Source organism: Xiphophorus maculatus, chromosome 21, assembly GCF_002775205.1.
Source record: "Xiphophorus maculatus strain JP 163 A chromosome 21, X_maculatus-5.0-male, whole genome shotgun sequence".
In the NCBI taxonomy this organism is placed as follows: Eukaryota; Metazoa; Chordata; class Actinopteri; order Cyprinodontiformes; family Poeciliidae; genus Xiphophorus; species Xiphophorus maculatus.
Genome location: NC_036463.1, coordinates 15,981,650 through 16,005,355, shown reverse-complemented (window position 1 = coordinate 16,005,355; position 23,706 = coordinate 15,981,650). Strand labels below are relative to the sequence as shown.

Genomic DNA, 23,706 nt, shown 5'->3' with positions numbered 1-23,706 from the left:
TTTTTTTTTGCAGATGCTTGGAGTCATGAATATGATATTTACCATAAATACTAAAAAAAGTTAACATTTAAAAAGTTTGTATCACTAAGGTCACATTTTTCTATTCCAAATAAAACAGCCGTATTTGTTACTGTCTGGTTAGGTCAGGCTTTTATTAAAAGTAAAGAACTCTTGATCCTTGGATCACTGAACTCAATGTTCAAGATAACCGTGTCAGCAGTTTGCAGCTAATCTGCTTTTGACTATGTTTCTTTTATAGCCAGGATTAAATCAAAATATATGTAAATAGTTTTGTTCTGCTTATGTGGTTGAAATGTACGGGATATATTTGATCATATATTTCTGGATATGAATTTGATGTGTTTGTCATAATGTTTCTTGAGATGATATTTGTTGTAAATTTGTGCTTCATAAATCAAAAGTAAATACAACTAAATGAAGCTCTTCACCTTTGGCTTCTCATGGTGCAGTAATCTGATTACTTTTATATAAGCTCAACTAAAGTACCAAAAGTGTCATTTGATAATTCTTCAGAGCCGGGTGAAATAAATGCAAATTAAAAATGATGTTTTTCATTCAAAATGAACAGCACCAAAACTTCTAGTTTTTTTTTACCCCCACACCTTCATCAGTTTCCCAGATTATTTCATATATTGCTTTTGACTTTGTTAAATGTTAGATGTAAAACCCCAGATTCTCCGTGGAGTCCCAGCATTAATCTTCCCTCTGACCTGAAGGAGCATCAGTCTGTCACTGTAACCTGCTCAGCTTTCACTCCGTGTCCACAATCACCTCCTGAACTCACCTGGAATCTCCAACAAGACTCTCTCAGACAAACAGAGAAAAACACAGAGGGAATCTTTACAACTAAAATCCAGAAGAACATCACTCTGTCAGACACACATGATGGATACAACATCACATGTTCTGCCAGATATCCTGTGATTGGAGGAAACAACACAGCAGAGACAGAAGTGACTCTCAATGTTTCATGTAAGTGATCCTGTCAGCAGGTCATGGTTCAGCTGTTTCTGATCAGTAAAGTTCATGTGTGTCTCATTTTCCTCAGATGCTCCTAGAAACACCTCAGCATCCATCAGTCCATCAGGTTTGGTATCAACATTATGTTTCTTTGAAGCTACTCTGTGGTTTTCCTCGTACTCTGAACCTGACAGTCATAATATTCATCCTATGCTTTGCCTAATAAATGCACTGTTCCTGGGTTTAAATATTAACAGGCTATCCTCCTCTTTTACAACAAGAGGAAGGATAAATATTGCACCAGTAAACTCTGACGTGACATTGACTTTGAAACACAGAAGTTGCTTCTTGGATGTTTTGCTCACTGAGTGAAATTCTTATGAAACCAGATTCACACTTTTTTCATTTTATCTGCACATTATTCGGGTAAGAACGCTGTACAAATGAAAGTGCTTTTGACAATGTGTTTTTCCTAAACCAGTATTTTTTCTTGCTATAAAAACTACCATTGTTTTTATTTGAAAATAGTTGTTTTGAGTTATACATTCAATTTGTTATCAAAAAGCTATGCTGCAGTTGTTCATGTAGTTAAAGTTTGAAGATGGACCAAAATGTATGAGGGGTCGTTCAGGACAAGAACTGCGTTTTCTCTCACACACACTACTACGGATTCTCACACAAACAGAAGACTAAAATTGCACTTACACACTGTTAAAATATCACACACAGCGAAAGGGTACCTATGACCGCCGATGTTGTGGCTATATGTGCTACCTCATCAGCAATTTTCGAAAGGTAGCATCGACAGATAGACATGGCTGTCTAGATCCGCTGCGGTAGGAAAATCTGATGAGGAAGCACAGATAGTCAGAACACCTATCAAACCAAAAGCCCAAATGTTGAGCACAGGTTGATATTGTCACAGAAAGTAGCTACACGGATGACTGCCCTTCATCTTTTCCCTTTGTCCTCTTTGGGAAGTTAACACTTCCACCCTCAGATTGAACCTCCCAGAGGCAAAGCTTGGAAACTAAATGATACTGCAGTTTTCATGTTAGGTTTTAGTTTTTCTACAATTCAGTGGCTCTTTTGTAGTTATTACCTTTTCAATACCTATCAGATCTGGACTGCAATAAACTCACCTTCTCATGGTGACAACATGTCGCAACAAATAAGTAAAACTGTACTTCCCTCAAACATGTAATTTTCTCTAAAACGTCCCACAAAACTTGCTTGACATCGTATAGAGATACAAAAGCTTTTTTTCAAATTTTTGCTAAAGCCTTTATTCTCGCTGGTGTTGTTGGCACATTCTTGTAGCACTCTATTGCAGTTCTCCTGTACCTACTTCTTTTGTTCAGTTCTGTCTGAATAAATCAAATCAGCTCCAGTTCCTTCTTAATATATCGTCCTTCCCCCCTTTCATTGTAAGTTTGTTACCTAACGCTACACGTCTGGCAAAACAGTTTCTACTTTATTCGTTGGATTGTCAACTAGACTATAGGATCACCGCTGCTCCAGCTGTTACTCAGGGTAAGAACCATCTCTCTTTTTAAGGCGGATTTCATGTCCTGCTTCGGATTGTTTGACTATCCAAATCGGTCAAACAGGCCTGTTTGACTGCTTTGACTATATAAATTTGGTGAATTTATATAGTCAAGCAGACTTATATAAATTCTGTCGAAACGTGTGACCTGTCTAGAAACAAAGGAGGTCTGTCAGAGTCTGATGGTGTCTGAGAACATGCTGACGGTCAACATGTTACTGAGGGTCTTCTTTCTTCCAGGTGAGATGTTTGTTTTTCTTGTCTGAAATCTTTGTTCTTTACATTTGAAGGCTCCGCATGTAACATGATGCAGCTGAACTGGATTGCATCAATCATGAACTTTCGCTTGAAGGCGATTTACTCCACATCATTTGTCTGTCTTCACAGGTGCTTTGGCTGGTTGTCCCAGTTCTTTCCTCTTTGTTAACATGCCTCATCAGATGGAAGCACTGAGTGGATCTTGTCTGCAAATCCCATGTAGCTTCAGTGTAACTCATCCTGACTATAACCCCACTAATTCGATCCTTGGAATTTGGTTTAAAAATACCACAGTTACCACCTCCAAACCAAACCCTCTTATTTTCAAAAGCGATGGGTCAGTCAACAAGTATTCACTGAACATGATTGGAAACGTGAATGAGGAAAACTGTACCACTGTGTTTCCTGATTTAAAGACTACTTATACTGACACTTACTACCTCCGCATTGAGAAGGGGAAATTCAAAGCAAGCGCCGTCTGTGAACCTCTTCATATAACAGTAGGAGGTAAGAAAGTTTTTGTTTAGTGTACTTTGATACTGATATACAAAGTTATTCCAAATTATTCACACCCTGATTGAAATTACTTTTCTTTAATCAAGAAGTTTGATTCCAGTGGGAAAGGAAATGACATCTCAAAAGAAATATATGTAGAAAGTACATTAGTACATTTTACACAGTAAAAAGTAAAATGACACATACATTTTATGTTAATATGGCACTTTCAATTGCTATAAAAATGCTGTATTGATTAAAACTATCTTCAGAATTTGAGGACTTGGAATTGGCCCTGTATCGCTACATCATAACATAATATGGAGCTAAACCAGGTCAATTTTGCATAATTTAAGAGATTACTTAAATCTTATAATTACCAGGGTACAAATAAATCTGAGTAAAACAGTGTTACAATGGTATGATTGAATTTTAAGGGTCACTCATTCAAATAGAATGCTTGAACGTTTTTAAAATGTGAACAAAAACTTTGGTTTCTATTTTCGTTTGCATGTGTATAAATCAAAAACTGACTCGTACAGCATCTTAGTACAACCCCTTTCAGGCATGAAGATACTGTACATTGTTCTTGATTAAAAGAACATTCTAACTTTTGTATCTGATACATCATCTAGGAATTATTGTGCAATCAGCATGAATAGGAAAATTATCGAAATAAGACATCTTTCTCAGAATTATCACCTATGTTGGCGATAAAATATTTTTTCAGATATTTTTTCTGGTCTTCAGGAACAAAAACGTAACACTGAAAACGGCAGAAGACCCCATACATGTTCCTTATGTTTAGAACAAGTAAAATATATTTGAAAATGATTGACAACTGTTGAGACTTTGTTGAATATTTTTGTATGTTTCACTGTATTCACTGTCTGATAAATGTGAAATCCCAGATTCTCCATGGAGTCCCAGCATTAATCTTCCCTCTGACCTGAAGGAGCATCAGTCTGTCACTGTAACCTGCTCAGCTTTCACTCCTTGTCCACAATCACCTCCTGAACTCACCTGGAATCTCCAACAAGACTCTCTCAATCAAACAGAGAAAAACACAGATGGAACCTTTACAACTAAAATCCAGAAGAACATCACTCTGTCAGACACACATGATGGATACAACATCAGATGTTCTGCCAGATATCCTGTGACTGGAGGAAACAAGACAGCAGAGACAAAAGTGACCCTCAATGTTTCATGTAAGTGATCCTGTCAGCAGGTCATGGTTCAGCTGTTTCTAATCAATAAAGTTCATGTGTGTCTCATTTTCCTCAGATGCTCCTAGAAACACCTCAGCATCCATCAGTCCATCAGCTTTGGTGTCAGCAGGTAGCAGGGTGGAGCTGAGCTGCTCCAGCAGAGCCAAACCTCCACCCAGCTTCACCTGGTTCAGGAACAGCAAAGATGGAGCCATGAATGTGTCTGTGGGGCAGGTTCACAGCTTCAATGTTACTGAGGGAGGAGAGTATTACTGTGTGGCTACAAATAATCTGGGCAATGATTCATCATCAAGGATCTGTATTAGTACTAAAGATAAAGGTTAGTTTCTTTATCTTTTGGTCTTTTCTTATTCTTTTAAAACACAAATATACTGTATGTAATGACACTGGGTGGGGACCCGGAAATTCAACCACACACAGGAGTTGCAAAGGAAAAAAAGTTTAATCAAATTTTCAGATACTGGTTGCGGCTCCGGATGTGGTCATCCAACACAGCACTGAGAAGAGAGGAGAGAAGGCTGGTGATGCACCGATAGAGGGGTAACTTAGATATGTTCAGCTTAACTGACCTGTAGTGCAATGGACGGGTGGAGCAGAGAACCCAGGAGGAGACTAAGACGATAATCAGGCAGAGGTCATACACAGGAGAGCAGAGAGAGCAAACTTAGCTTGAGGGGCAGGCAATAGTCGATGGTCGTGAGGCAAAGCTTGGGTCAGGGTCCAGAAATCCAGAACAGTTGGGATCCGTGAAGGGCTTGGCAGGGGTGGTCAATCGGTGGACAGAAAAGGGTCGAAGAAACACTGAAGGCTTTTAAGGAAACGCTGGATCTCTACTGGCTCGTGGCTGTCGATAATCTGGCAAGGAGGCAGAGGCTGAGGGGAGTTTAAGTAGGGCAGGGACCAGGAGGAACAGGTAAGCAATCAGCAGGCGTGGCAGGTGAACTGAATGAGTGTTAACGCACAGCATGGACAGGACAGAACATGAATCATGACAAGTATAATTTTATGACCATGTAAGAAACTCTGTTGAAACAAACATACAACAATTCATTCAGAGTTTGTTGTATTTTAGATTAATATACTTAGAGCTGATCTAAAGCTCATATATGTGATGTGCCATGAGAAAACCTGGAACATATCGCAGGTGCAAAAATGGAGAAAAAGAAAATAAACACTAAAAAATTCAGAGAATCATCAGCTTTCTTGATTATTTCATGTATTGTTTTGACTTTGTTAAATGTTTGTCTGATGTGAAACCGCAGATTCTCCTTGGAGACCCAGCATTAATCTTCCATCTGACCTGAAGGAGCATCAGTCTGTCACTGTAACCTGCTCAGCTTCAACTCCTTGTCCACAATCACCTCCTGAACTCACCTGGAATCTCCAACAAGACTCTCTCAATCAAACAGAGAAAAACACAGAGGGAATCTTTACAACTAAAATCCAGGAGAACATCACTCTGTCACACACACATGATGGATACAACATCAGCTGTTCTGCCAGATATCATGTGACTGGAGGAAACAAGACAGCAGAGACAGAAGTGACTCTCAGTGTTTCATGTAAGTGATCCTGTCAGCAGGTCATGGTTCAGCTGTTTCTGACCAATAAAGTTCATGTGTGTCTCATTTTCCTCAGATGCTCCTAGAAACACCTCAGCATCCATCAGTCCATCAGGTTTGGTGTCAGCAGGTAGCGGGGTGGAGCTGAGCTGCTCCAGCAGAGCCAAACCTCCACCCAGCCTCACCTGGTTTAAGAACAGTTCAGAAGGAGCCATTAAGTTATCTGTGGGCCAGGTTCATAGCTTCAGTGCCATACAGGGAGGTGAATATTATTGTATAGCCATAAATGATCTGGGAAATCAAACATCTCCAGTGATCTATGTTACTGTCACTGGTAAGTTGGTAACTACATGTATATTGTATCTTCTGTTCTGCAACATATAGATAATCTCTCTAAACTCAGAACGTTTTGTATGTTTCATTAAGGTTTGCCGTTTAACCCTCTTTACTGGGGAATCATTCCAGTAGGATGTATAATGTTCATCTGTCTCTTTGCTGGCTTTTGGTGAGTATCAGAAATTAAATTTGTGAGAAGCTAAACCCAGGTAACCCTGTCCAGGTACGCTTCTTCTCACTGCAGTGGGATTTTGTCCCTACTGGGAAATATGAAGGCTGAAAGAAGATCTTTTCCTTTTGCTCCATGAAGGGTGCTTGAACCTAATTGCAAACCAAATCTAATTTTTGAGATCATTACACATCCTCTCCAGTAATTAGATAATTTACACTTAAACATAATTTCAAACTTTTGTAGGTAAGAATTAACAGCATAAAAAAATACTTTGGTATAAAACTAAGAAGACACTTTCAAACTGGACGTCTTGTTTTGTTTTTTGAGTAAGTGTGTTGTTCATTTTGCTTTGCTGCTGTTCTGAATAGTGCATGTGTACAGGGATCAAGATTGCAAAATTCACAGAGTTCCGCCTTTTAAGGACAGAGTAAATTTATTTTTGCGCCATGAGATGCTTATTGTTGACTTATTATTTGGAATTACAGATTAACCAACAATGAATCCAACCCCGAATTATATTTCAGGGCTGGTTGAGTGTCTCCAATATATTGGATAATTATTATCTCAATAATTGAGAGAATAAGCCATGACATCGGTTTCAGCTTACAGTCATGGTACACATGTACAGCACATGTAGTGTGTGTCTTCAATCATGCAGTCGAATTATTATTATTATTTTGCTTATCCCAAAAATGTAGGGTAGGCAAGCTTATCTGGAGATCCATTTGTATATTGTACTGTTGTATCAAAGCCATAGTAAAATGACTTGTGAACTTTTTTTCTATGTCATTGAAATAAAAGTCAGTTACGCAATGACATGAATAGGGCATTGAGGCAAGAGGAAGATGTTTCAGTAACAGAGTTCTTGTTACTGAAATGTTGGCACTAAACCTACAGCATGAATAACTTTGGATCCTTGCTGGCAGTCCCCTCTCAAAATACTGTGTTGCTCTTGATTTGTATTTACATTTTATGTGTTACTGAAACAGATTTACCTGTCTATGTGATACTGCATGATTCTGGTAGAAAAAGTCCTTGACTTAATATCTGAATCTTAACATTTTTATTTTATGCCCAAGCTTTGTAATATTCTTTCATTCGCTTTAACATCCTGTAAAGTAATTTTGATTGTCTTGAGTATGTAGGACACCATATAAATAATCTTCCCTTGCCTTATTATCTATGTCTGCCAGGTACTTTATCTCCAAATACCGAGCTCCCAAACTGACTCAGGTGAGCAAATATTACAGTTGTATCTACAGAACTGCAATCAGTTTTTACTTGTACATTTTTCTTTCACATCATCTGCATGAACATTGTTTGTTCTTCAGAGTCAAAACAGCGATGTCCAAATGTCAGCCGCTAAACCAGAGGAACAATTGCATTATGGAGAAATAGCATTTTGCAGAAAGACGCCTGAAACGTCCTCCGAATTGGTGCAGCACAACGAACAGACTGTGTACGCGGAGGTAAAATTGTCGCAGTGAGGAATCAGCTCAAAGCAGACTCCTGAGAACCCCGAGGATCTTAGCTGTGAAGAAAAGAAAGAATAATTTCTGTTGTGTGATGGCAAACATCTAAGTTTTGTCTGTGTAAGGGGAAAGGTCATGATAAAGATGGAGAGTCTGCACCTCAAGACCTTGTCACCCTCCACTGCGCATGCTTCTGTCACTTATTAGGGATGAATGAAATTGATTGAAAGGTTTTCTATGATATTTTGTAATATTTATTGGAATAACAACAAGAGTGATGAGAAAACAGATTTAATTTCAATCTCCTTTGGTAAAAGACTATGGCTGTGAGTGAATTTCCCCTCAGTCAAAAGCTACGATCCATTTATCCATTTAAGCTGGAGTCGGATTTAGCCTCGCGCTCGAGGTAACAGCGTTCCAATTAATATAGTCAAAGAAATGAGCATTTTAACATGATGTCCAAGAAGAAATGGTTCACCATACCTCTCACAAACACTGCTTAAAGAATTACTATGCATACAAAAGCACAACTTTTAATTTGTTCAGTTTACAGTTACTGGTGCTACATGTAACAATGTAGCACTCTCCCGTCATAGATACTTCTGTTGATGCCTGGAGCGGCCATGTTGATTTGTGAATTTACCGTCACCAGTTGCAACTGTCAGAGGTGCTACCGCTGTCCCAGTGTGAAGTCCGACTTCAGGGGGTCATTTTTCCAACTGAGGAGTCAGAATCTTTGAGTACCAACTACAAATGGAGCGCAAGAAGTTCCTTAACTTTGAAATTTGAGTAAAAGAAATTTACTCAAATCTAGTAACATTAGAAAACCATGTAGAAAAAGGTTTGATTAAACAAAAAATCCTGTGGTTTTCTAGAAACACTAGAAAACCAGTTGTTTTTTTTTTACTTTAAGGTGGTTCTAAATAGTCATGGAAAATTTCAGAACCAAGTTATTGCTGTTATGTCCTAATACGTAAAACATGCAGACTATTAGAGTTTGTACTTTCTTTTTGTTTTCTCACTTTCTGTCTTTTTTTACTTAGACTGTAACTATATAGCACAATGTTTTATGTTGAATGATAGATTGCAGGTCAGTTGGTGTTTCTGGTAATGTCTGGACTTCCCATTTCTGTAGTGACTAGTGATTATTCACAATTTGTGGTCAAATTGTGCTATTGTACAAGACAGTGCATTAGTTCTCTGCATTATGAACAAGCTATTATGTGGACAATGTTGCTAATTTTTTTTGCTCAAAAAAGGAAGGGTTGCCTTCCCTTTTCCAAGGTTCAGTGAATGGCACACGATTTTAAAACTTAGTAAACGCACAAATAAGGAAGTAAATTTTTTTTTCTTTTTCTGAAGCTCAGAAAATGGTTGTTTTCTATACGTTCACCTGTTGCCAGTAAAATAATTAGCACATTTTCCGGAATTTAAACTTATATTACTCAGTTTGTGCTTTTCTCCCATTTTTCCCTTCATCAAGAAGTAACGGCGCTCGTAAAATAACATGCTTTAGCATTTGTTGGGTAAGTGTGCCAATGTGTGTTTTTTTAATCAAAGCTGGTGGGAAAATACAACTTCTGTAAACTTCTGTAAAAAAAAAAATCTTGCCTTATAAATAAGCTGGGACAATTATTGTTCAATTATTCTTTTTAACTTTCCCTTGACTTATGTAACATGTTAAATGCTTATTAGATAAAATGAACCCATTATTTTTTTTCTCTGTTTTCAATATCATTCCAATTTTTTTGTCTGAGTTATCAATTTTCTTTTTATGTCAACAGACTCATGTCACTATTATATAATGACTCATGTCTCATTTAGAAGGCTGTTTTATGTTCAAATAGAACTGCGGTTCTCTGAACATATGCCATTAAGGCATAAAATTATTTCAATCTGGAGAGACTCAGACGGAAAAAACAGCGATTAAAAAGGTTTATTGACATGCATGAATTTAAAGTTCTTTGGCGCTCGGGCCCCGGCTGAGGACATTGAGCTGTGAATTGCGATCAGCTCGGATGAGCATTCCCGATGTAGGTTAGGAATGTCATCCCCGGGACCCGACACTGGTGGTGGGGTCGGTGAAGGATGGGAGCCTGAAGAGTGGAGGTGGAGAAGGGGTGGAGGAGGGTTGAGCGCAGCTGGAAAGCGGAAGATGCCATGGATGGAGGTCCTTATCAACTGGGCCTTGGTCGGTGATTGGACGTGATGTGGCTTGGTCCAGCGTTGATAGGTCGGCGGTGATGAGCGGGACACGCCGACTGGATGATGCAGGTGGGGCTAAAGAGTCTTCCAGTTTGAATTTGCGCCTAGGCTTCATGACCACTGACAAGAATAACACTAATCTCTTGAACATGGCATCTAACAGCGGGTGAACTATATTAGTTAAACATTTGTTCTTAAAATTGACGTCTTAGAAGAAAGGATAACAGAAAAGCATAAGACTCTCAGCAGGCTTGACATATAATGCATTGTGATGGTTTGACATGTGGATCAGATTATCTTCAAAACTGGATTTTTTTTTTTTTGGTGTTTCTGGCCAGTATGTATCTAAATCTGTCCAAAGAAAGAACAGAGATAAACTGGGGACATAGAAATGGGCAACTAAGACTCGTGGAGAACAAATGCTGTTCTTTTGGCCTGTTCCTACAAATAATCTCCTGTAGCTGCAGTTCAGGAGTTCATCGTGCGTGATAACAGAGATAGTTTTGGTCTTGTTTACTTTGCCTACTGGTTTCTGCTTATTTGCATGAAAAACAACCACATGAAGCCGCCATTGTTACTACTTAGTAAGTTTTTCATAGATCAACAGAGGCAACAGTGTGCAGTGTAAGGGTGTGCACTTACACATAGCTCCCCAGGAACACGGTTCACACTGGATTTGAAGCGTAATAGAGACTTGAAACGGTGGTCCGAAGGAGTTGAGTTTGATTTAGATCTATTTTGTCTAAGCATCCGGAAAGGAAGACATACAGACATGCCAAGCTGCAGTTTGTGGAGATTTGTGAGCACAAGTCTTAATTTTTGGAGATGCTTATGAATCTCAGCTTGCTTAAAGTTAGATTATTATAACATCCAGCATCCTCTCAATAAGAAAATAAAAATAAATAAAAATTATGGCGTGCTGAGATGAGGGGAGGAAATCTATACCACCCTCAACATTTATTAGTACTCCCAGTAAAGACGTTATATAAAGTCTTAAAGGGGCAGGAGTATTATGTATTTCCCAGGCACACAGTGCCATTTTATTGCATAATCAAGTAACTATGTTGTTACAAAAAAGATGTACATATCAAAAATGACGAAAAACAAATTTGTGTATCGCAGGCATTTCTGACACCATTAACCCTGTCATGCATAGTGGTCACTACAGTGGACAGCTATCTAAAAGCCATTTTCTTGTGCTTCCTGTGGATTTTTATGTTATAAATGCACACAGACCACTGAAGTGGACACTAATGCATCATAAAATATACCATCAACTACTGGCCATCAGCTGCAAATGCAAGAAATTATTTTTGTTAAATACAATATGGCCAACAGACAAAAAAGCATGAGAACCGACCCGGTCCCTCCTTCTACTGTAGACGACTCTCGCAAGTAAAAAAAATATTGTGACATCAGATAACCCCTAAGGAACAATACTACTGATGTATTTTTCAAATAACAACTTTGTATTTGGACAAAATTACAATTGATCACATAAAAATTTAAAATAAAAAAAAAATTATTTTTACAAAAAAAAATTCCTACCTTTTTTATGCCTTAATAAAAAAAATAAAAAAAATGGAAAATAAATTCTGACACATAGGATCATAATTCATGCATGAAAGGGTTAAATTGGCCTTTGTCTCTTTAAGAGTCTCCTACTGTTTCCAATAATCCATCTTTAGCACATCATTACAGCAATCCTTCTCCAAGTGTTGGGTCACCTCCAAATGGTTCCCACGGGAGACTCAAGGATTCCTCAAACACGCATGAAAATGTCAAAGCCACACTCCAGTGTGTTTTTGATGAAAGGAATAACATTATAATTTAAAGCACCAACAAAGTATTTTTGCATAATTGTGTTTTTTGAGTGAAAGCTGAGCAGGTTATAGTGACAGACTGATGCTCCTTCAGATCACCAACAGAGATATTAATGCTGGGTTTCCAAGGAGAATCAAGGAGAATACATGAAACCAGCAGATTAAAAAGTGAAATGTGTAAAATATGTCCACTGTATAACTCTAACCCTAGTACTCAAAAGGTTTTCAACATAGTCGACATGTCACAAACAGGAAATATGTACATAATATTTTTCTTATTGAAGCATTTGTAGTCTTGAAGACAAGAGAGAACATCTCAAAATAAGGCCTCATTCTCATCACAGCAGGTGATTGTTCTCAGACAGACTGTGATAGTCCTTCATCTTCTCTCAGACCTAAAACAAGATGGAAACAAGTCAGTCAAACAAAACTAAGAAGTTTAGGTTACATTCTTGTGTGGAAAAGTTAAAATGTAATTTTAAATAAAGAAGGTAAACTTTATTATACCAGAATGTCAGAGAATTTGGACTTCGAAAATGATTTAAATCATTAAATCAAAACCTTTTCAAATGCAAAAATATTTAAACACAGAGTGCTAATATATTTTTAAAGAAGTAAATTAAAAAATAATAATAATTTCAGTAACGTTTAAAATCCTTCAGTTAAATCTAGTAAACCTTGAATTTCACTCCATCAGCAGCAGATCAAATAACCATCCACTCTGTTCAAAAGCTCCAGTCGTATAAAACCAACCAGCTGCATTTATTCTTCCTCCTTTTTTGAAAGAGGATGTCAGAACGTCTTCTGCTTGTGTGGCTCGTTTATTGTTCAAGACGTTTACAGTTCTTCCTTAAACTGTCTGCTCAAAGGTAGCCAGAGTGTTCATGCAATTTGCAGAGCTGGTTTCTAAGATTAAATAATTATATTTAGCTTAGCTTATCTTTGCTCCTGAAAAATATATGTGCAAAAATAAAGCAGACAGTCAGACGTATCAGTATTTTGATAAAGTATCTGTTGGGAACCTTATAATAACTTGCACCTTGTCTTAGTTTACATGGAGATGTAAAGTTTCAGGTTTATTTCATTTCTCCATCTTTTGAGAAACATTGCCAAACTAAGATCAATTGTCTCCCAATTTGAGCTGGAAATAATTTCATTTTGGTCGGGTTGGTTCAGTACACTATGCACATCTCAGGAGAGCCAACAAAGGCTGCAAGTTGTTCAGATGCTGATGCTGGGATTCTGACTACACAGTTTAACTTTTCACATGTGGCTCCATTCTCTATGCATCTACACTGGCTTCTGTTTGTCATTATTGTTTAAATTATTTCTGGCTCTAGGGTTTTTCCATTAGTTTGTTGTGAAGCACATTCTGATTTTTATACATTGAATGGTGCTATACAACCAAAGCTTTACTTCATTAAATAAAACAACAGTTTCTACAGGTTACAAGTGTCCAGGCTGTTGGTTACAGAGACGATAACCATGGAAACGAAATGCTACACCTCCTCATTTAACAAGATTTAGAAATGAAATGAGGATCTTGCCGACTGAACCAAATAAACCAACTTCCTCTTTTTTATTTCAAATGCTCCTCTTTTTCTCGGAACGTTATACTCAGTTCACATGAAACCAATATGTGCTAAGCTAATTGTGAGTTATCAGATGTAGAAATGTGTAGCTTTGCATGAGCTAACACTATTTTGATATTCTGCAAATTAACTGGACTTCCACTAAGTCAGAGCCTCAACAGTATGAAGAGAAGGCATTCTGCATGATAAACTGTAGAAATGTGAAATACAGTCACAGACATCAAAGTGACATTAAGACTGAAATACTAGAGGCTGCTGATGACACTAAAATAAACCTGAATGATACAAATAGAACCACGTACATTTGCTTTTGTTAAAGGAAAGTTTTATTTGTACATGAGAAAAATGTGAAGGCAGAAGGAGTCATAACTCTGCACCAGCAGCATTGCTGCTCAAACAGGAAAGTTAAAGACAGAGTTTAGATTAATACACATTAAAAGCATATCTTAATGACATATTTTTTATTTGTGATCCATATTATGTACTATTCATATAAGGATAAAATAATTGTTAGGAATCAATAATACTTAAAGAAAAGTTACATTATTATTATTATTATTATTATTATTATTATTATTATTATTATTATTATTATTGCTGGTCTTTAGGGTCAGAATGCTTTTCCAGTCAATAATAATTGATCCTATTAATTAAAAACTGTTTGAATTGTCTGATCCTGGATTAAAGTGGTTCAGATGTTAGCTGGCAGACAAATACTAATTTGTGTCATTTTGTAATTTTTAACAAAATTAAGTGTTGCTGTTTCTCCATTTTCAGACCATTTCATTCAGAATCAAAATGATCTTCTTGCCTGTAAATCATGCAGATGTAATCCAGCTGTTGCAGCTCTGGATTACAGAATGCTGCAACATCTCCCATAATGTTATGCTATATTTTTAGATTTAAAGAAAGCCTTCGACTCACACTATGTTCACTAACTTGAACTTTTCCACACGTTCTCTAAATTGGTATGACTTTTGTTATATATATAGTAGGTGGAGGAAAATCTCCCTGCCAAAATGTTCTACTGTTGTTCTTCAAGCTTTGTTTCTCCTTACAACATCATTTGCTCTATTCATTAATACACAACAACATTTATTTTGAGCTGTTTGTATCCATGTGTTTGTAAACATTACATTACCATATCCTACGTGTTTCTTTAATGAAATTCATTTTTAAAGATCCTATTTTTAAAATTATTTTAATGATATTGATATTTTCTATAAAACACTTGGGTTTGTTTTCAGTCTGAATGCTGCTAGATAAATAATGTTGCTTTGACTGGGTCCAAAATCAACCATCCTACCTTGTTTGCAGCATCTCTGTTATATAAGATTCTTTTATTTAAAACAAAAATTAAAAAATGATCTTTGTTTTCAATAAAGTTAACTATCTTAAAGGTAATAACTTTTTGATCTTTATCACTTAAAGCTTGTGTGGTTTTGTTGCTGCTCACTAGCGGAAACATTTGTAGCAATTATACATCTGCTCTGCTTTCTTAGACCAATAATTAAACAGGTTAACAAGTTTCTCTAATAAGTTATTTGTTGTGAGTTTGTGTCTGTGTGTGACTGCATGTTATGTGTCTCTTTGGTTCTGGTTCTGTCATAAACTGGTGACTTGACCAGTATGGATCTGTCTAGATGGCTAGTTCAGTGTTGTGTTCAGGATTGTTTTCAATGTTTTTCTCGGAACATTTAACAACTAGTATCATTTAATAATCAGAAATAAGAAATTCTATTTCTGCAAAATTGACTTCAGATTGGGAAAAAAAAGAAACATCACATACATCATATGTGATGAAGTATTCTTGATTATGATAAAAACTTTCCCTTTATTTGTTGTTGTCTTTATATCAGCATCATCATCTTTAACAAGAATTATTTTATGGTTTATGAGTGACTGCTAATCGAGACTAAACGTATCATTCCTGTTTTTTTCCCAGCAGTTTACATATTCCCACCTCAGGTTCTGTAAACTTTCTCATCTAAATTTCTCTCCAGGTGTCATTGACTTCATTTTATATCTAACTTCACATGTGCATTAAAAAGATGTGTGACTGTTACAACTGTTTCTTTAAAACCTCAGTTGTATGTGTCAAATTTGAACAATGAACAATGAAATGTGAATTCAAAGATCTTTGTATTTCATTCGCATTTCTTCTCTTTTCAAGCAGAAAAAGCTAAATTTACAGCATTGCAGACATTTTTTTCTGAATAACATTTAGTTGCTTGGATGATTTAGCTAAACAAAACATTACAAATTACTATAAATAATAACACTTGCAAAGACAGAAAACAGGATGAGGAAATATAAAAATCCTCCTTCTCAGAATGAATTTAGCATCTTTGCCTTGTGACTCATAATTCCTGAACCTCCATTACTCTGTTAGCCCTCTATGGCATGGCGTTGCCCTCAGGCAACAAACCACATAGCTGTACCTCACATTGCTCCTTTATTTTATTTTTTGGGGGGCATGATTTTTGACATATTTTTGTCCAAAAAATAGTTCTTTTATGAATATAGTTTTTGTTTGATTTGTATTTCATTTCTCATAATCAGTGTAGACAATCTTGGTGTTCTAGACCAATGTTACCCTGAGGCAACAAACCCAAATCTGGTTCCAGGAGGTGTCAGAGTCCGATTTTATGATTGACATGTAATTAGGGACCACCAAGCTCCCAAAGAATGCAGGAAGATATTTCTTCCCCACAAAAATAAAAAGTCATGCCATAGAGGGTTAGCAACATTTGCTTCTTCTGTGTCCTGTAGAGATCAAGCATAAAAGAAAAATATTATTGCTCTTCAGGAAATGTACTACATATTTTTAATGGGTTTATAAAGCATATTTTAATTCTTGATTTTTAGGAGACATGTTTAAAACCTGCTTCAAGGTTGGCATTTTCTAAAAGTACTTGTAGTTTGACAAACAAGCCTCATCACAACGCATGCTCTAATTCCAGGTTACCTACAATATTGTGCAACAGGCCTGACTGTCCACACAACAACCAGAAATTTCAGCAGAAAGTAAAAAGATTCATTTACATGTAAATCTGCCAAGAGTCTGAATATTTTAAGGCTTAACGTCACGTTGAGATTAGTCAGTTTACCTTTTTCAGTCTCTTGGAGAATCTAAACCAGCTGAAAATGAAAGAGACAAGATTAATATTAGTGAATAATAAATACAACAGGTGAGCAACCTCAAAGAATGAACTCATAAAAATCTGTCTCTCACCACTCAAAGATGATGATGGCGCCACAGAGCATTAAAGACCCCAGGATCTTTATTATAGTGTAGACACCAAGTCCAGAACCTTGATGAAAACAGATGTTCAGCATGAAATATTGAATTAAACGAAGAATAAATGTTCCATCCATCCATCCATCCATCCATCCATCCATCCATCCATCCATCCATCCATCCATCCATCTTCTTCTGCTTATCCGGGGTCGGGTCACGGGGGTAGCAGCTTCAGAAGGGAGGCCCAGACTTCCCTCTCCCCGGCCACTTCTTCCAGCTCTTCCGGGGGAATCCCGAGGCGTTCCCAGGCCAGCTGAGAGACATAGTCTCTCCAGCGTGTCCTGGGTCTTCCCCGGGGCCTCCTCCCGGTGGGACGTGCCTGCAACACCTCACTAGGGAGGCGTCCAGGAGGCATCCTGACCAGATGCCCGAGCCACCTCAACTGGCTCCTCTCGATGTGAAGGAGCAGCGGCTCTACTCTGAGTCCCTCCCGGATGACTGAGCTTCTCACCCTATCTCTAAGGGAGAGCCCAGCCACCCTACGGAGAAAACCCATTTCGGCCGCTTGTATCCGCGATCTCGTTCTTTCGGTCATGACCCAAAGTTCATGACCATAGATGAGGGTGGGAACGTAGATCGACCAGTAAATCGAGAGCTTTGCTTTTTGGCTCAGCTCTCTCTTCACCACGACGGACCGGTAAAGCGCCAGCTTGACGGCAGACGCTGCGCCAATCCGCCTGTCGATCTCCCGCTCCCTTCTTCCCCCATTTGTGAACAAGATCCCGAGATACTTGAACTCCTCCACTTGGGGCAGGACACCCCCCCCCGACCCAGAGCAGGCACTCTACCCTTTTCCGGCTCAAGACCATGGCCTCGGATTTGGAGGCACTGATCCCCATCCCGGCCGCTTCACACTCGGCTGCGAACCGCTCCAGCGAGAGCTGCAGATCACGACCCGATGAAGCCAGAAGGACCACATTGTCTGCAAGGAGCAGAGATGAGATCCTAATGGCCACCAAATCGGATACCCTCAACACCTTGGCTGCGCCTAGAAATTCTGTCCATGGAAGTGATGAACAGAATCGGTGACAAAGGGCAGCCCTGGCGGAGTCCAACTCTCACCGGAAACGAGCCCGACTTACTGCCGGCAATGCGGACCAGACTCTGACTCCGGTCATACAGGGACCTGACAGCCCGTATCAAAGGGCCCGGTACCCCTTGGTTACAGAAGATTAAATGTTGTCAGAGTTTATTTAATACTTTAAGTGTATTTGAATACATTTCAGTGAACAGGTTAGCTACAGTTTCTATATCTTCCCAATTGATCATTTGGAGTCTGTAAATCTGTCTCACTGATAGATAAGAGGCTCAATGTTTGCTGTTCATGAATGAAGTAAAATAAAGTAAAATTTTGCTCTTGAGTAAATCAGTTTGCACCAGGTAATATGAAGAAATAACAATTATTTGACTCCGTTTTAAAGCAATGGTCAAACACTTTTAATACCAGTTATGAATTACCTTTACTGGTAACTACGATCACAGATGATCTGGTTTGACCCAGATCATTTGTGGCCACACAGGAATACTCTCCTCCTTCAGTAATATTGAAGCTGTAAACTGGCCCCACAGACACATTAATGGCTCCATGTTCACACTTCCAGAACCAGGTGAAGCTGGGTGGAGGTTTGGCTCTGCTGGAGCAGCTCAGCTCCACCCAGCTACCTGCTGACACCAAAGCTGATGGACTGATGGATGCTGAGGTGTTTCTAGGAGCATCTGAGGAAAATGAGACACACATGAACTTTATTGATCAGAAACAGCTGAACCATGACCTGCTGACAGGATCACTTACATGAAACATTGAGGGTCACTTCTGTCTCTGCTGTCTTGATTCCTCCAATCACATGATATCTGGCAGAACATCTGATGTTGTATCCATCATGTGTGTCTGACAGAGTGATGTTCTCCTGGATTTTAGTTGTAAAGGTTCCATCTGTGTTTTTCTCTGTTTGTCTGAGAGAGTCTTGTTGGAGATTCCAGGTGAGTTCAGGAGGTGATTGTGGACACGGAGTGAAAGCTGAGCAGGTTACAGTGACAGACTGATGCTCCTTCAGATTTGTTAGATCAATAGCAATGTTTGGTTTCCAGGCAGAATCTGAAATTCCACATTAGAGACATAGTTATTTTTTAGGTTCACAATTAAATAAATATTTTATGCATTTAAGCAGAAGTGAACATACTCTGGTACTAAACAACAATTTTTTTTCCCTTTTACATTCATTTATATTTCAACTAATTCAAGATGTGATTAAAATGCTGACTTTGGGATTTGATTAATATTCCACAACGGTAAAGCATTAACTCAAGATTGACTATGGGTTACTTATCTAAAGCATTTTTTTTATGTTCATGCCTTCCTAAAACAATCAATGATAAATAGTGTGATGGTCTCTCAGAAGGGCTAAAAATCCTTTTCATCTTGATTTTCCACTACTACTAAAACTGAGCCAATAAACATTGCAGCTAGAAAAAAGTGCATCTTTGACTTAATTAAATGATGAGTGACAAGTTTTGCTTTGTCTTGGGTTTTGTTTTGTTTTGTTTTTGTCTTTATCTTTAGATGATTTCATTTAACACAAAAAACAGCATCAGCTGAAGATTATTGTATTCATATATTCACAAAGAGTCTCTTGCTTATTTATTTTATGTATGCATAATGGAGTGGTAGTGTTGAAAAATGAGTCTTATCTAGGAATAATAATACTGACAATAAAGAACATCTTTTCCAACAGCATTTTATTCCTGTGTAAGAATGAGTTAAAGCTCAGCAGATGTACCTTTTTTTCCCTAAGAAACAAACAATAAAAAAAATGGTTCCCAGTGTTTGAGCATTAAAGTAAATAATAAAATCCTTAAAACTGTATTTTTTAATAGCTTTGCATTCTACTGCAGACAACAGATGACCAGAAAATATACATGTGAAAAGCCAAATGCTTATAATGGGATTTCTGTTATTTGAAATTAATGGAGTGATGAAGATAAAATTCTTACCTTTAACTTTTATTTGAACGGGATCACAATAAGCTGTTGCCTTAAATTTCCCGTTCTCGATTCTGAAATAGTATTTATCTTGATGGCTGGTGTTTAAATAAGAAAATAGAGTTGTGCAGTCATTTTTCTTGAGGATTCCAGTAATGTTCATTGGATAGGCATTGACTGATTTGCTGCTGTCAAAAATTACATTCTTTAAATTGCTATGATCATTTTTATACCAAATTCCAACGATTTCAATACTATTGTCAAAACTAACCACCCCGTTGATTGCTTCAAATGTACAGGGGATATGCAAACAGGATCCGCTTAGTGTTTCCATCTCCTTTAAGGCACTAATGCGAAGGTGTGTTGTGGCCACAACACCTGTAAAAGCAGACCAAGAAAAAAAAGATGTGGATAAAAATTTGAGAAAGAATAAACTTTCTACAAACTTCAGTTTAGATGCTGGAAGTTACATGTGGAGCCTTTAAACATTATCAGGATCAAATATTTCAGACTATTAAATGATTCATGTGACGTCTCCTAACAAGAGGAAGAAAAATCTCACCTGGAAGAAAGAAAACACCCAGTAACATGTTGACTGTCAGCACGTTCTCACACAGAGCCGCCATCAGAGCCTGACGGTCCTTCTTCACCTGTTTGTACTTTTAAGGTATATATTAAGCACAGAACCCTGTTAAGAATAAAATGTTACTTTTAGAAGTCATGAAGCTAAGCCGACGATTCCAATAAAATTATTCAACGTACAACTACATCAATTCACAAGCAATAAGAAAATAAAAATGTGTCATGTAAATGTAATATACTTACCAAATTAATCCAAATTTAAAGCAAAATCTGAATTTAAACCTGGCAACGTGACCCTGTCAGTTCTTCAGCAGGAGGACTAGAAGCTTTTAAGAAGGAAGCATTATTTTTAAGCTTCACGCGTACTGGTCCTTCCTCCTTCTTTAAAAGAGGATGCTCGATGATGAAGGCCTCCTCTGTTTGCAATACTGAAGAACACGTTCAACCCATAAACATACTGTATGAGCATATGTCTATGACATATTTTATGTTCACACAGTTATTGTGTTGGGGATGCTTATTGATTCACAGCAGTGCATCTCACATAAAATCTGCATAATTCATAATGCAGTACTGATCACCGGGTGTTAAAAATATTCCACCCACTAGGTGTCACAATGTGGAGAGAATGTGGAGAACCATTTGTCAAATTGTATTTGCATGCATGTCTTCAGTCACCTTCCTTCATCATATTATCTGTAGATCAGTGAAAGAACAGAAACATGACCTTCCTCTGACACACAGCTGTTTGTCATGTGTCAGTGTGACAAATGCACCTAAGTACTTAAAATGTACTTAGGTTAAAGGTTATTTATTTCTAAATTTGCTAGATAGAGATTTTGCATGTTCCTTTAATCAAAGATTCAATTATTTCAAGCTTTTTCACACTTCTTCTCCAGGACATGCTGTAGCATGCAATGTGGAGGACGCTGTAAATACAACAGTAATCAAAACCACCAAACTGTAACTCTGAGTTCATGACCGTCAATGAACACTTCCAAATAATCAAGGGAGCAGGATGAGTCTCATAAATGCTTGGTTTATTTCATTCCTGCTTGGAAATCAATGAGGTAGGCAGAGACATGATACATGCAAATACACCCCAACACACAAAAGCATGTCTGTGCCACCTGTCACAAAAAATAAAATAAAATAAATACTGTACAAACCGCAGTGATTGGCTCTGGAACCATCCTAACCCACATTTGCATCCAAAACAGGTAGACAGACACGCAAAAGAGTGCTTGCATGAGATTGGAAAGCAAGGCAAAGTCACTGCTGACGAGAATGAAAAGGAAAGTGTCACTTTCAGTGCATCATACAGCAGTAAATGCAAATCAGCTCTGGTGATACAAATGGGAAAAACACATTTTTCCAGCCGCAGTCAACGGGACCGGGATGGGATATGTGATGATGTGCAGTTTGAAGGAGTTGAGAGGCACATTGTGGACGGACACTGTCAAGAACAGCTAAGATAAATATTAAAAGCAAAACAAGCTTGAATGAAAATGAGGAATAGCTCATAGTAAATAATCCGTCAATCCATACGTCACCTACAAAGTTGATATGTGAAAGATAAGAACAGTGCACACGAGTAGGTCATCAGCACAGCACATAAGCAGCAGACCGCAGGGTAACGTACTCAAGTCTGGTCCAGCGTGCCATGACCGCACACGCCCAGATTACTCATCAGATCAGCGTCTCTGCTCATGGCAACCTCTAGGGGGCGGAAGACTCACACAGTGTGTCTGGGGAATTCAGTTTCGAGGTTCTCCATCCTAAAGTGTTTTAATTTAATGTTGCTTCACGACAGAATAATATGAAACCAGCTAAGCCGTTAGAGTTGAAACATAGCTCAGATTCTGTGTTTTTGTTAAATAAAATTCTTTGCTTTGCTCCCTAAACTACAACACTGCCCAGATCACAGTGCAACGCAGATGTGCAGCGATCTTAAAGAATATTCTAAGAACAAAGACATACAGAAAATGTATATAACTTTCATGAGGGGAAGGCTTTTAATGTACTAGCATTGATCATTGTTGGTAGGATTCGAACCTTCGCAGGGAGACCCCTATATGTTTCAAATCCATCGCCTTAACCTCTCGACCTCAATAGACCACGTATTTGCAGGGTTGAGACACCAGGTGAAATTTCAGGAACCATTTTACAATTTGCTCTCTCTCTAAAAAACGATCTCTTACATATTCTATGAACTCTTCACATACTCGCACTGATCATTGTTGGCAGGATTTGAACCTGCACTGTGAGACACCAATGGATTTCTAGTTCATCTGTTTTTCAGTGACTGATATAAGGATAGATTTCAGGAGCCTTTTTACTACATTCACGTCCCTAATTACTCCACTCATGTCTGATAATTTCCATGTTTAGCTTTAGAGTTCGTTTTGGTTTGCTGACATGAAAAATGTTTTAAATCCTCTCATCTGGCTCCCTTACGATCAGTTTTCACGAGAAATAAATAGACCTCACATCCTCTCCAGTTCTACAAAGTTGGCACCAAATAGTCAAAACTCATGGCAAATTAAAAAAATCTGAACTTACTCAAATAAACCACTTTATTACCGTAAGTCACATTGACACATGACAAACAGCTGTGTGTCAGAGGAAGGTCATGTTCCTGTTTTTCACTGATCTACAGATAATATAATGAAGGAAGGTGACTGAAGACATGCATGCAAATACAATTTGACAAATGATTTCAAAGCAGAACAACTTGGATGGAAATGTTTTAAATTAATTTGAATAATTATCTGAGCTTGATGCTAACTAGAATCAATTGGGATGTGTGTCTGATTGACTTGAAATGACTTTTGGACATTTGTCCTGAACGGTCATTATGTAAATAAACGGAATTGAATTAAGCTGAATTAACATTGTAACTAGTGATTAAAATTAAAGTGATTCTCTCCACATTGTGATACCTAGTGGGTGGAATATTTTTAACACCCGGTGATCAGTACTGCATTATGAATTATGCAGATTTTATGTGAAATGCACTGCTGTAAATCAATAAGCATCCCCAACACAATAACTGTGTGAACATAAAATATGTCATAAACATATGCTCATACAGTATGTTTATGGGTTGAACGTGTTCTTCAGTATTGCAAACAGAGGAGGCCTTCATCATCGAGCATCCTCTTTTAAAG

General features: G+C 37.8%; 2 protein-coding genes across 2 annotated transcripts; one reads left to right on the top strand and one right to left on the bottom strand.

Moving 5' to 3' along the window:
* Window positions 1-6: 6 nt before the first annotated feature.
* LOC102227059 (myelin-associated glycoprotein-like) lies at window positions 7-9,901 on the top strand. The gene is made up of 11 exons (XM_023325978.1): window positions 7-993; window positions 1,070-2,514; window positions 2,684-2,767; window positions 2,915-3,292; window positions 4,192-4,491; window positions 4,568-4,831; window positions 5,775-6,074; window positions 6,151-6,408; window positions 6,501-6,579; window positions 7,776-7,815; window positions 7,914-9,901. Exons 3-11 carry the CDS (start codon window positions 2,710-2,712, stop codon window positions 8,067-8,069), a joined length of 1,833 nt encoding a protein of 610 aa, XP_023181746.1. The 5' UTR covers window positions 7-993; window positions 1,070-2,514; window positions 2,684-2,709; the 3' UTR covers window positions 8,070-9,901.
* Window positions 9,902-11,875: 1,974 nt separating this feature from the next.
* LOC102227311 (vascular cell adhesion protein 1-like) lies at window positions 11,876-20,843 on the bottom strand. The gene is made up of 8 exons (XM_023325809.1): window positions 20,780-20,843; window positions 20,517-20,642; window positions 19,967-20,332; window positions 18,768-19,070; window positions 18,434-18,691; window positions 16,910-16,988; window positions 16,785-16,815; window positions 11,876-12,477 (listed from the first exon to the last, which is right to left on the bottom strand). Exons 2-8 carry the CDS (start codon window positions 20,578-20,580, stop codon window positions 12,472-12,474), a joined length of 1,107 nt encoding a protein of 368 aa, XP_023181577.1. The 5' UTR covers window positions 20,581-20,642; window positions 20,780-20,843; the 3' UTR covers window positions 11,876-12,471.
* Window positions 20,844-23,706: the final 2,863 nt, after the last annotated feature.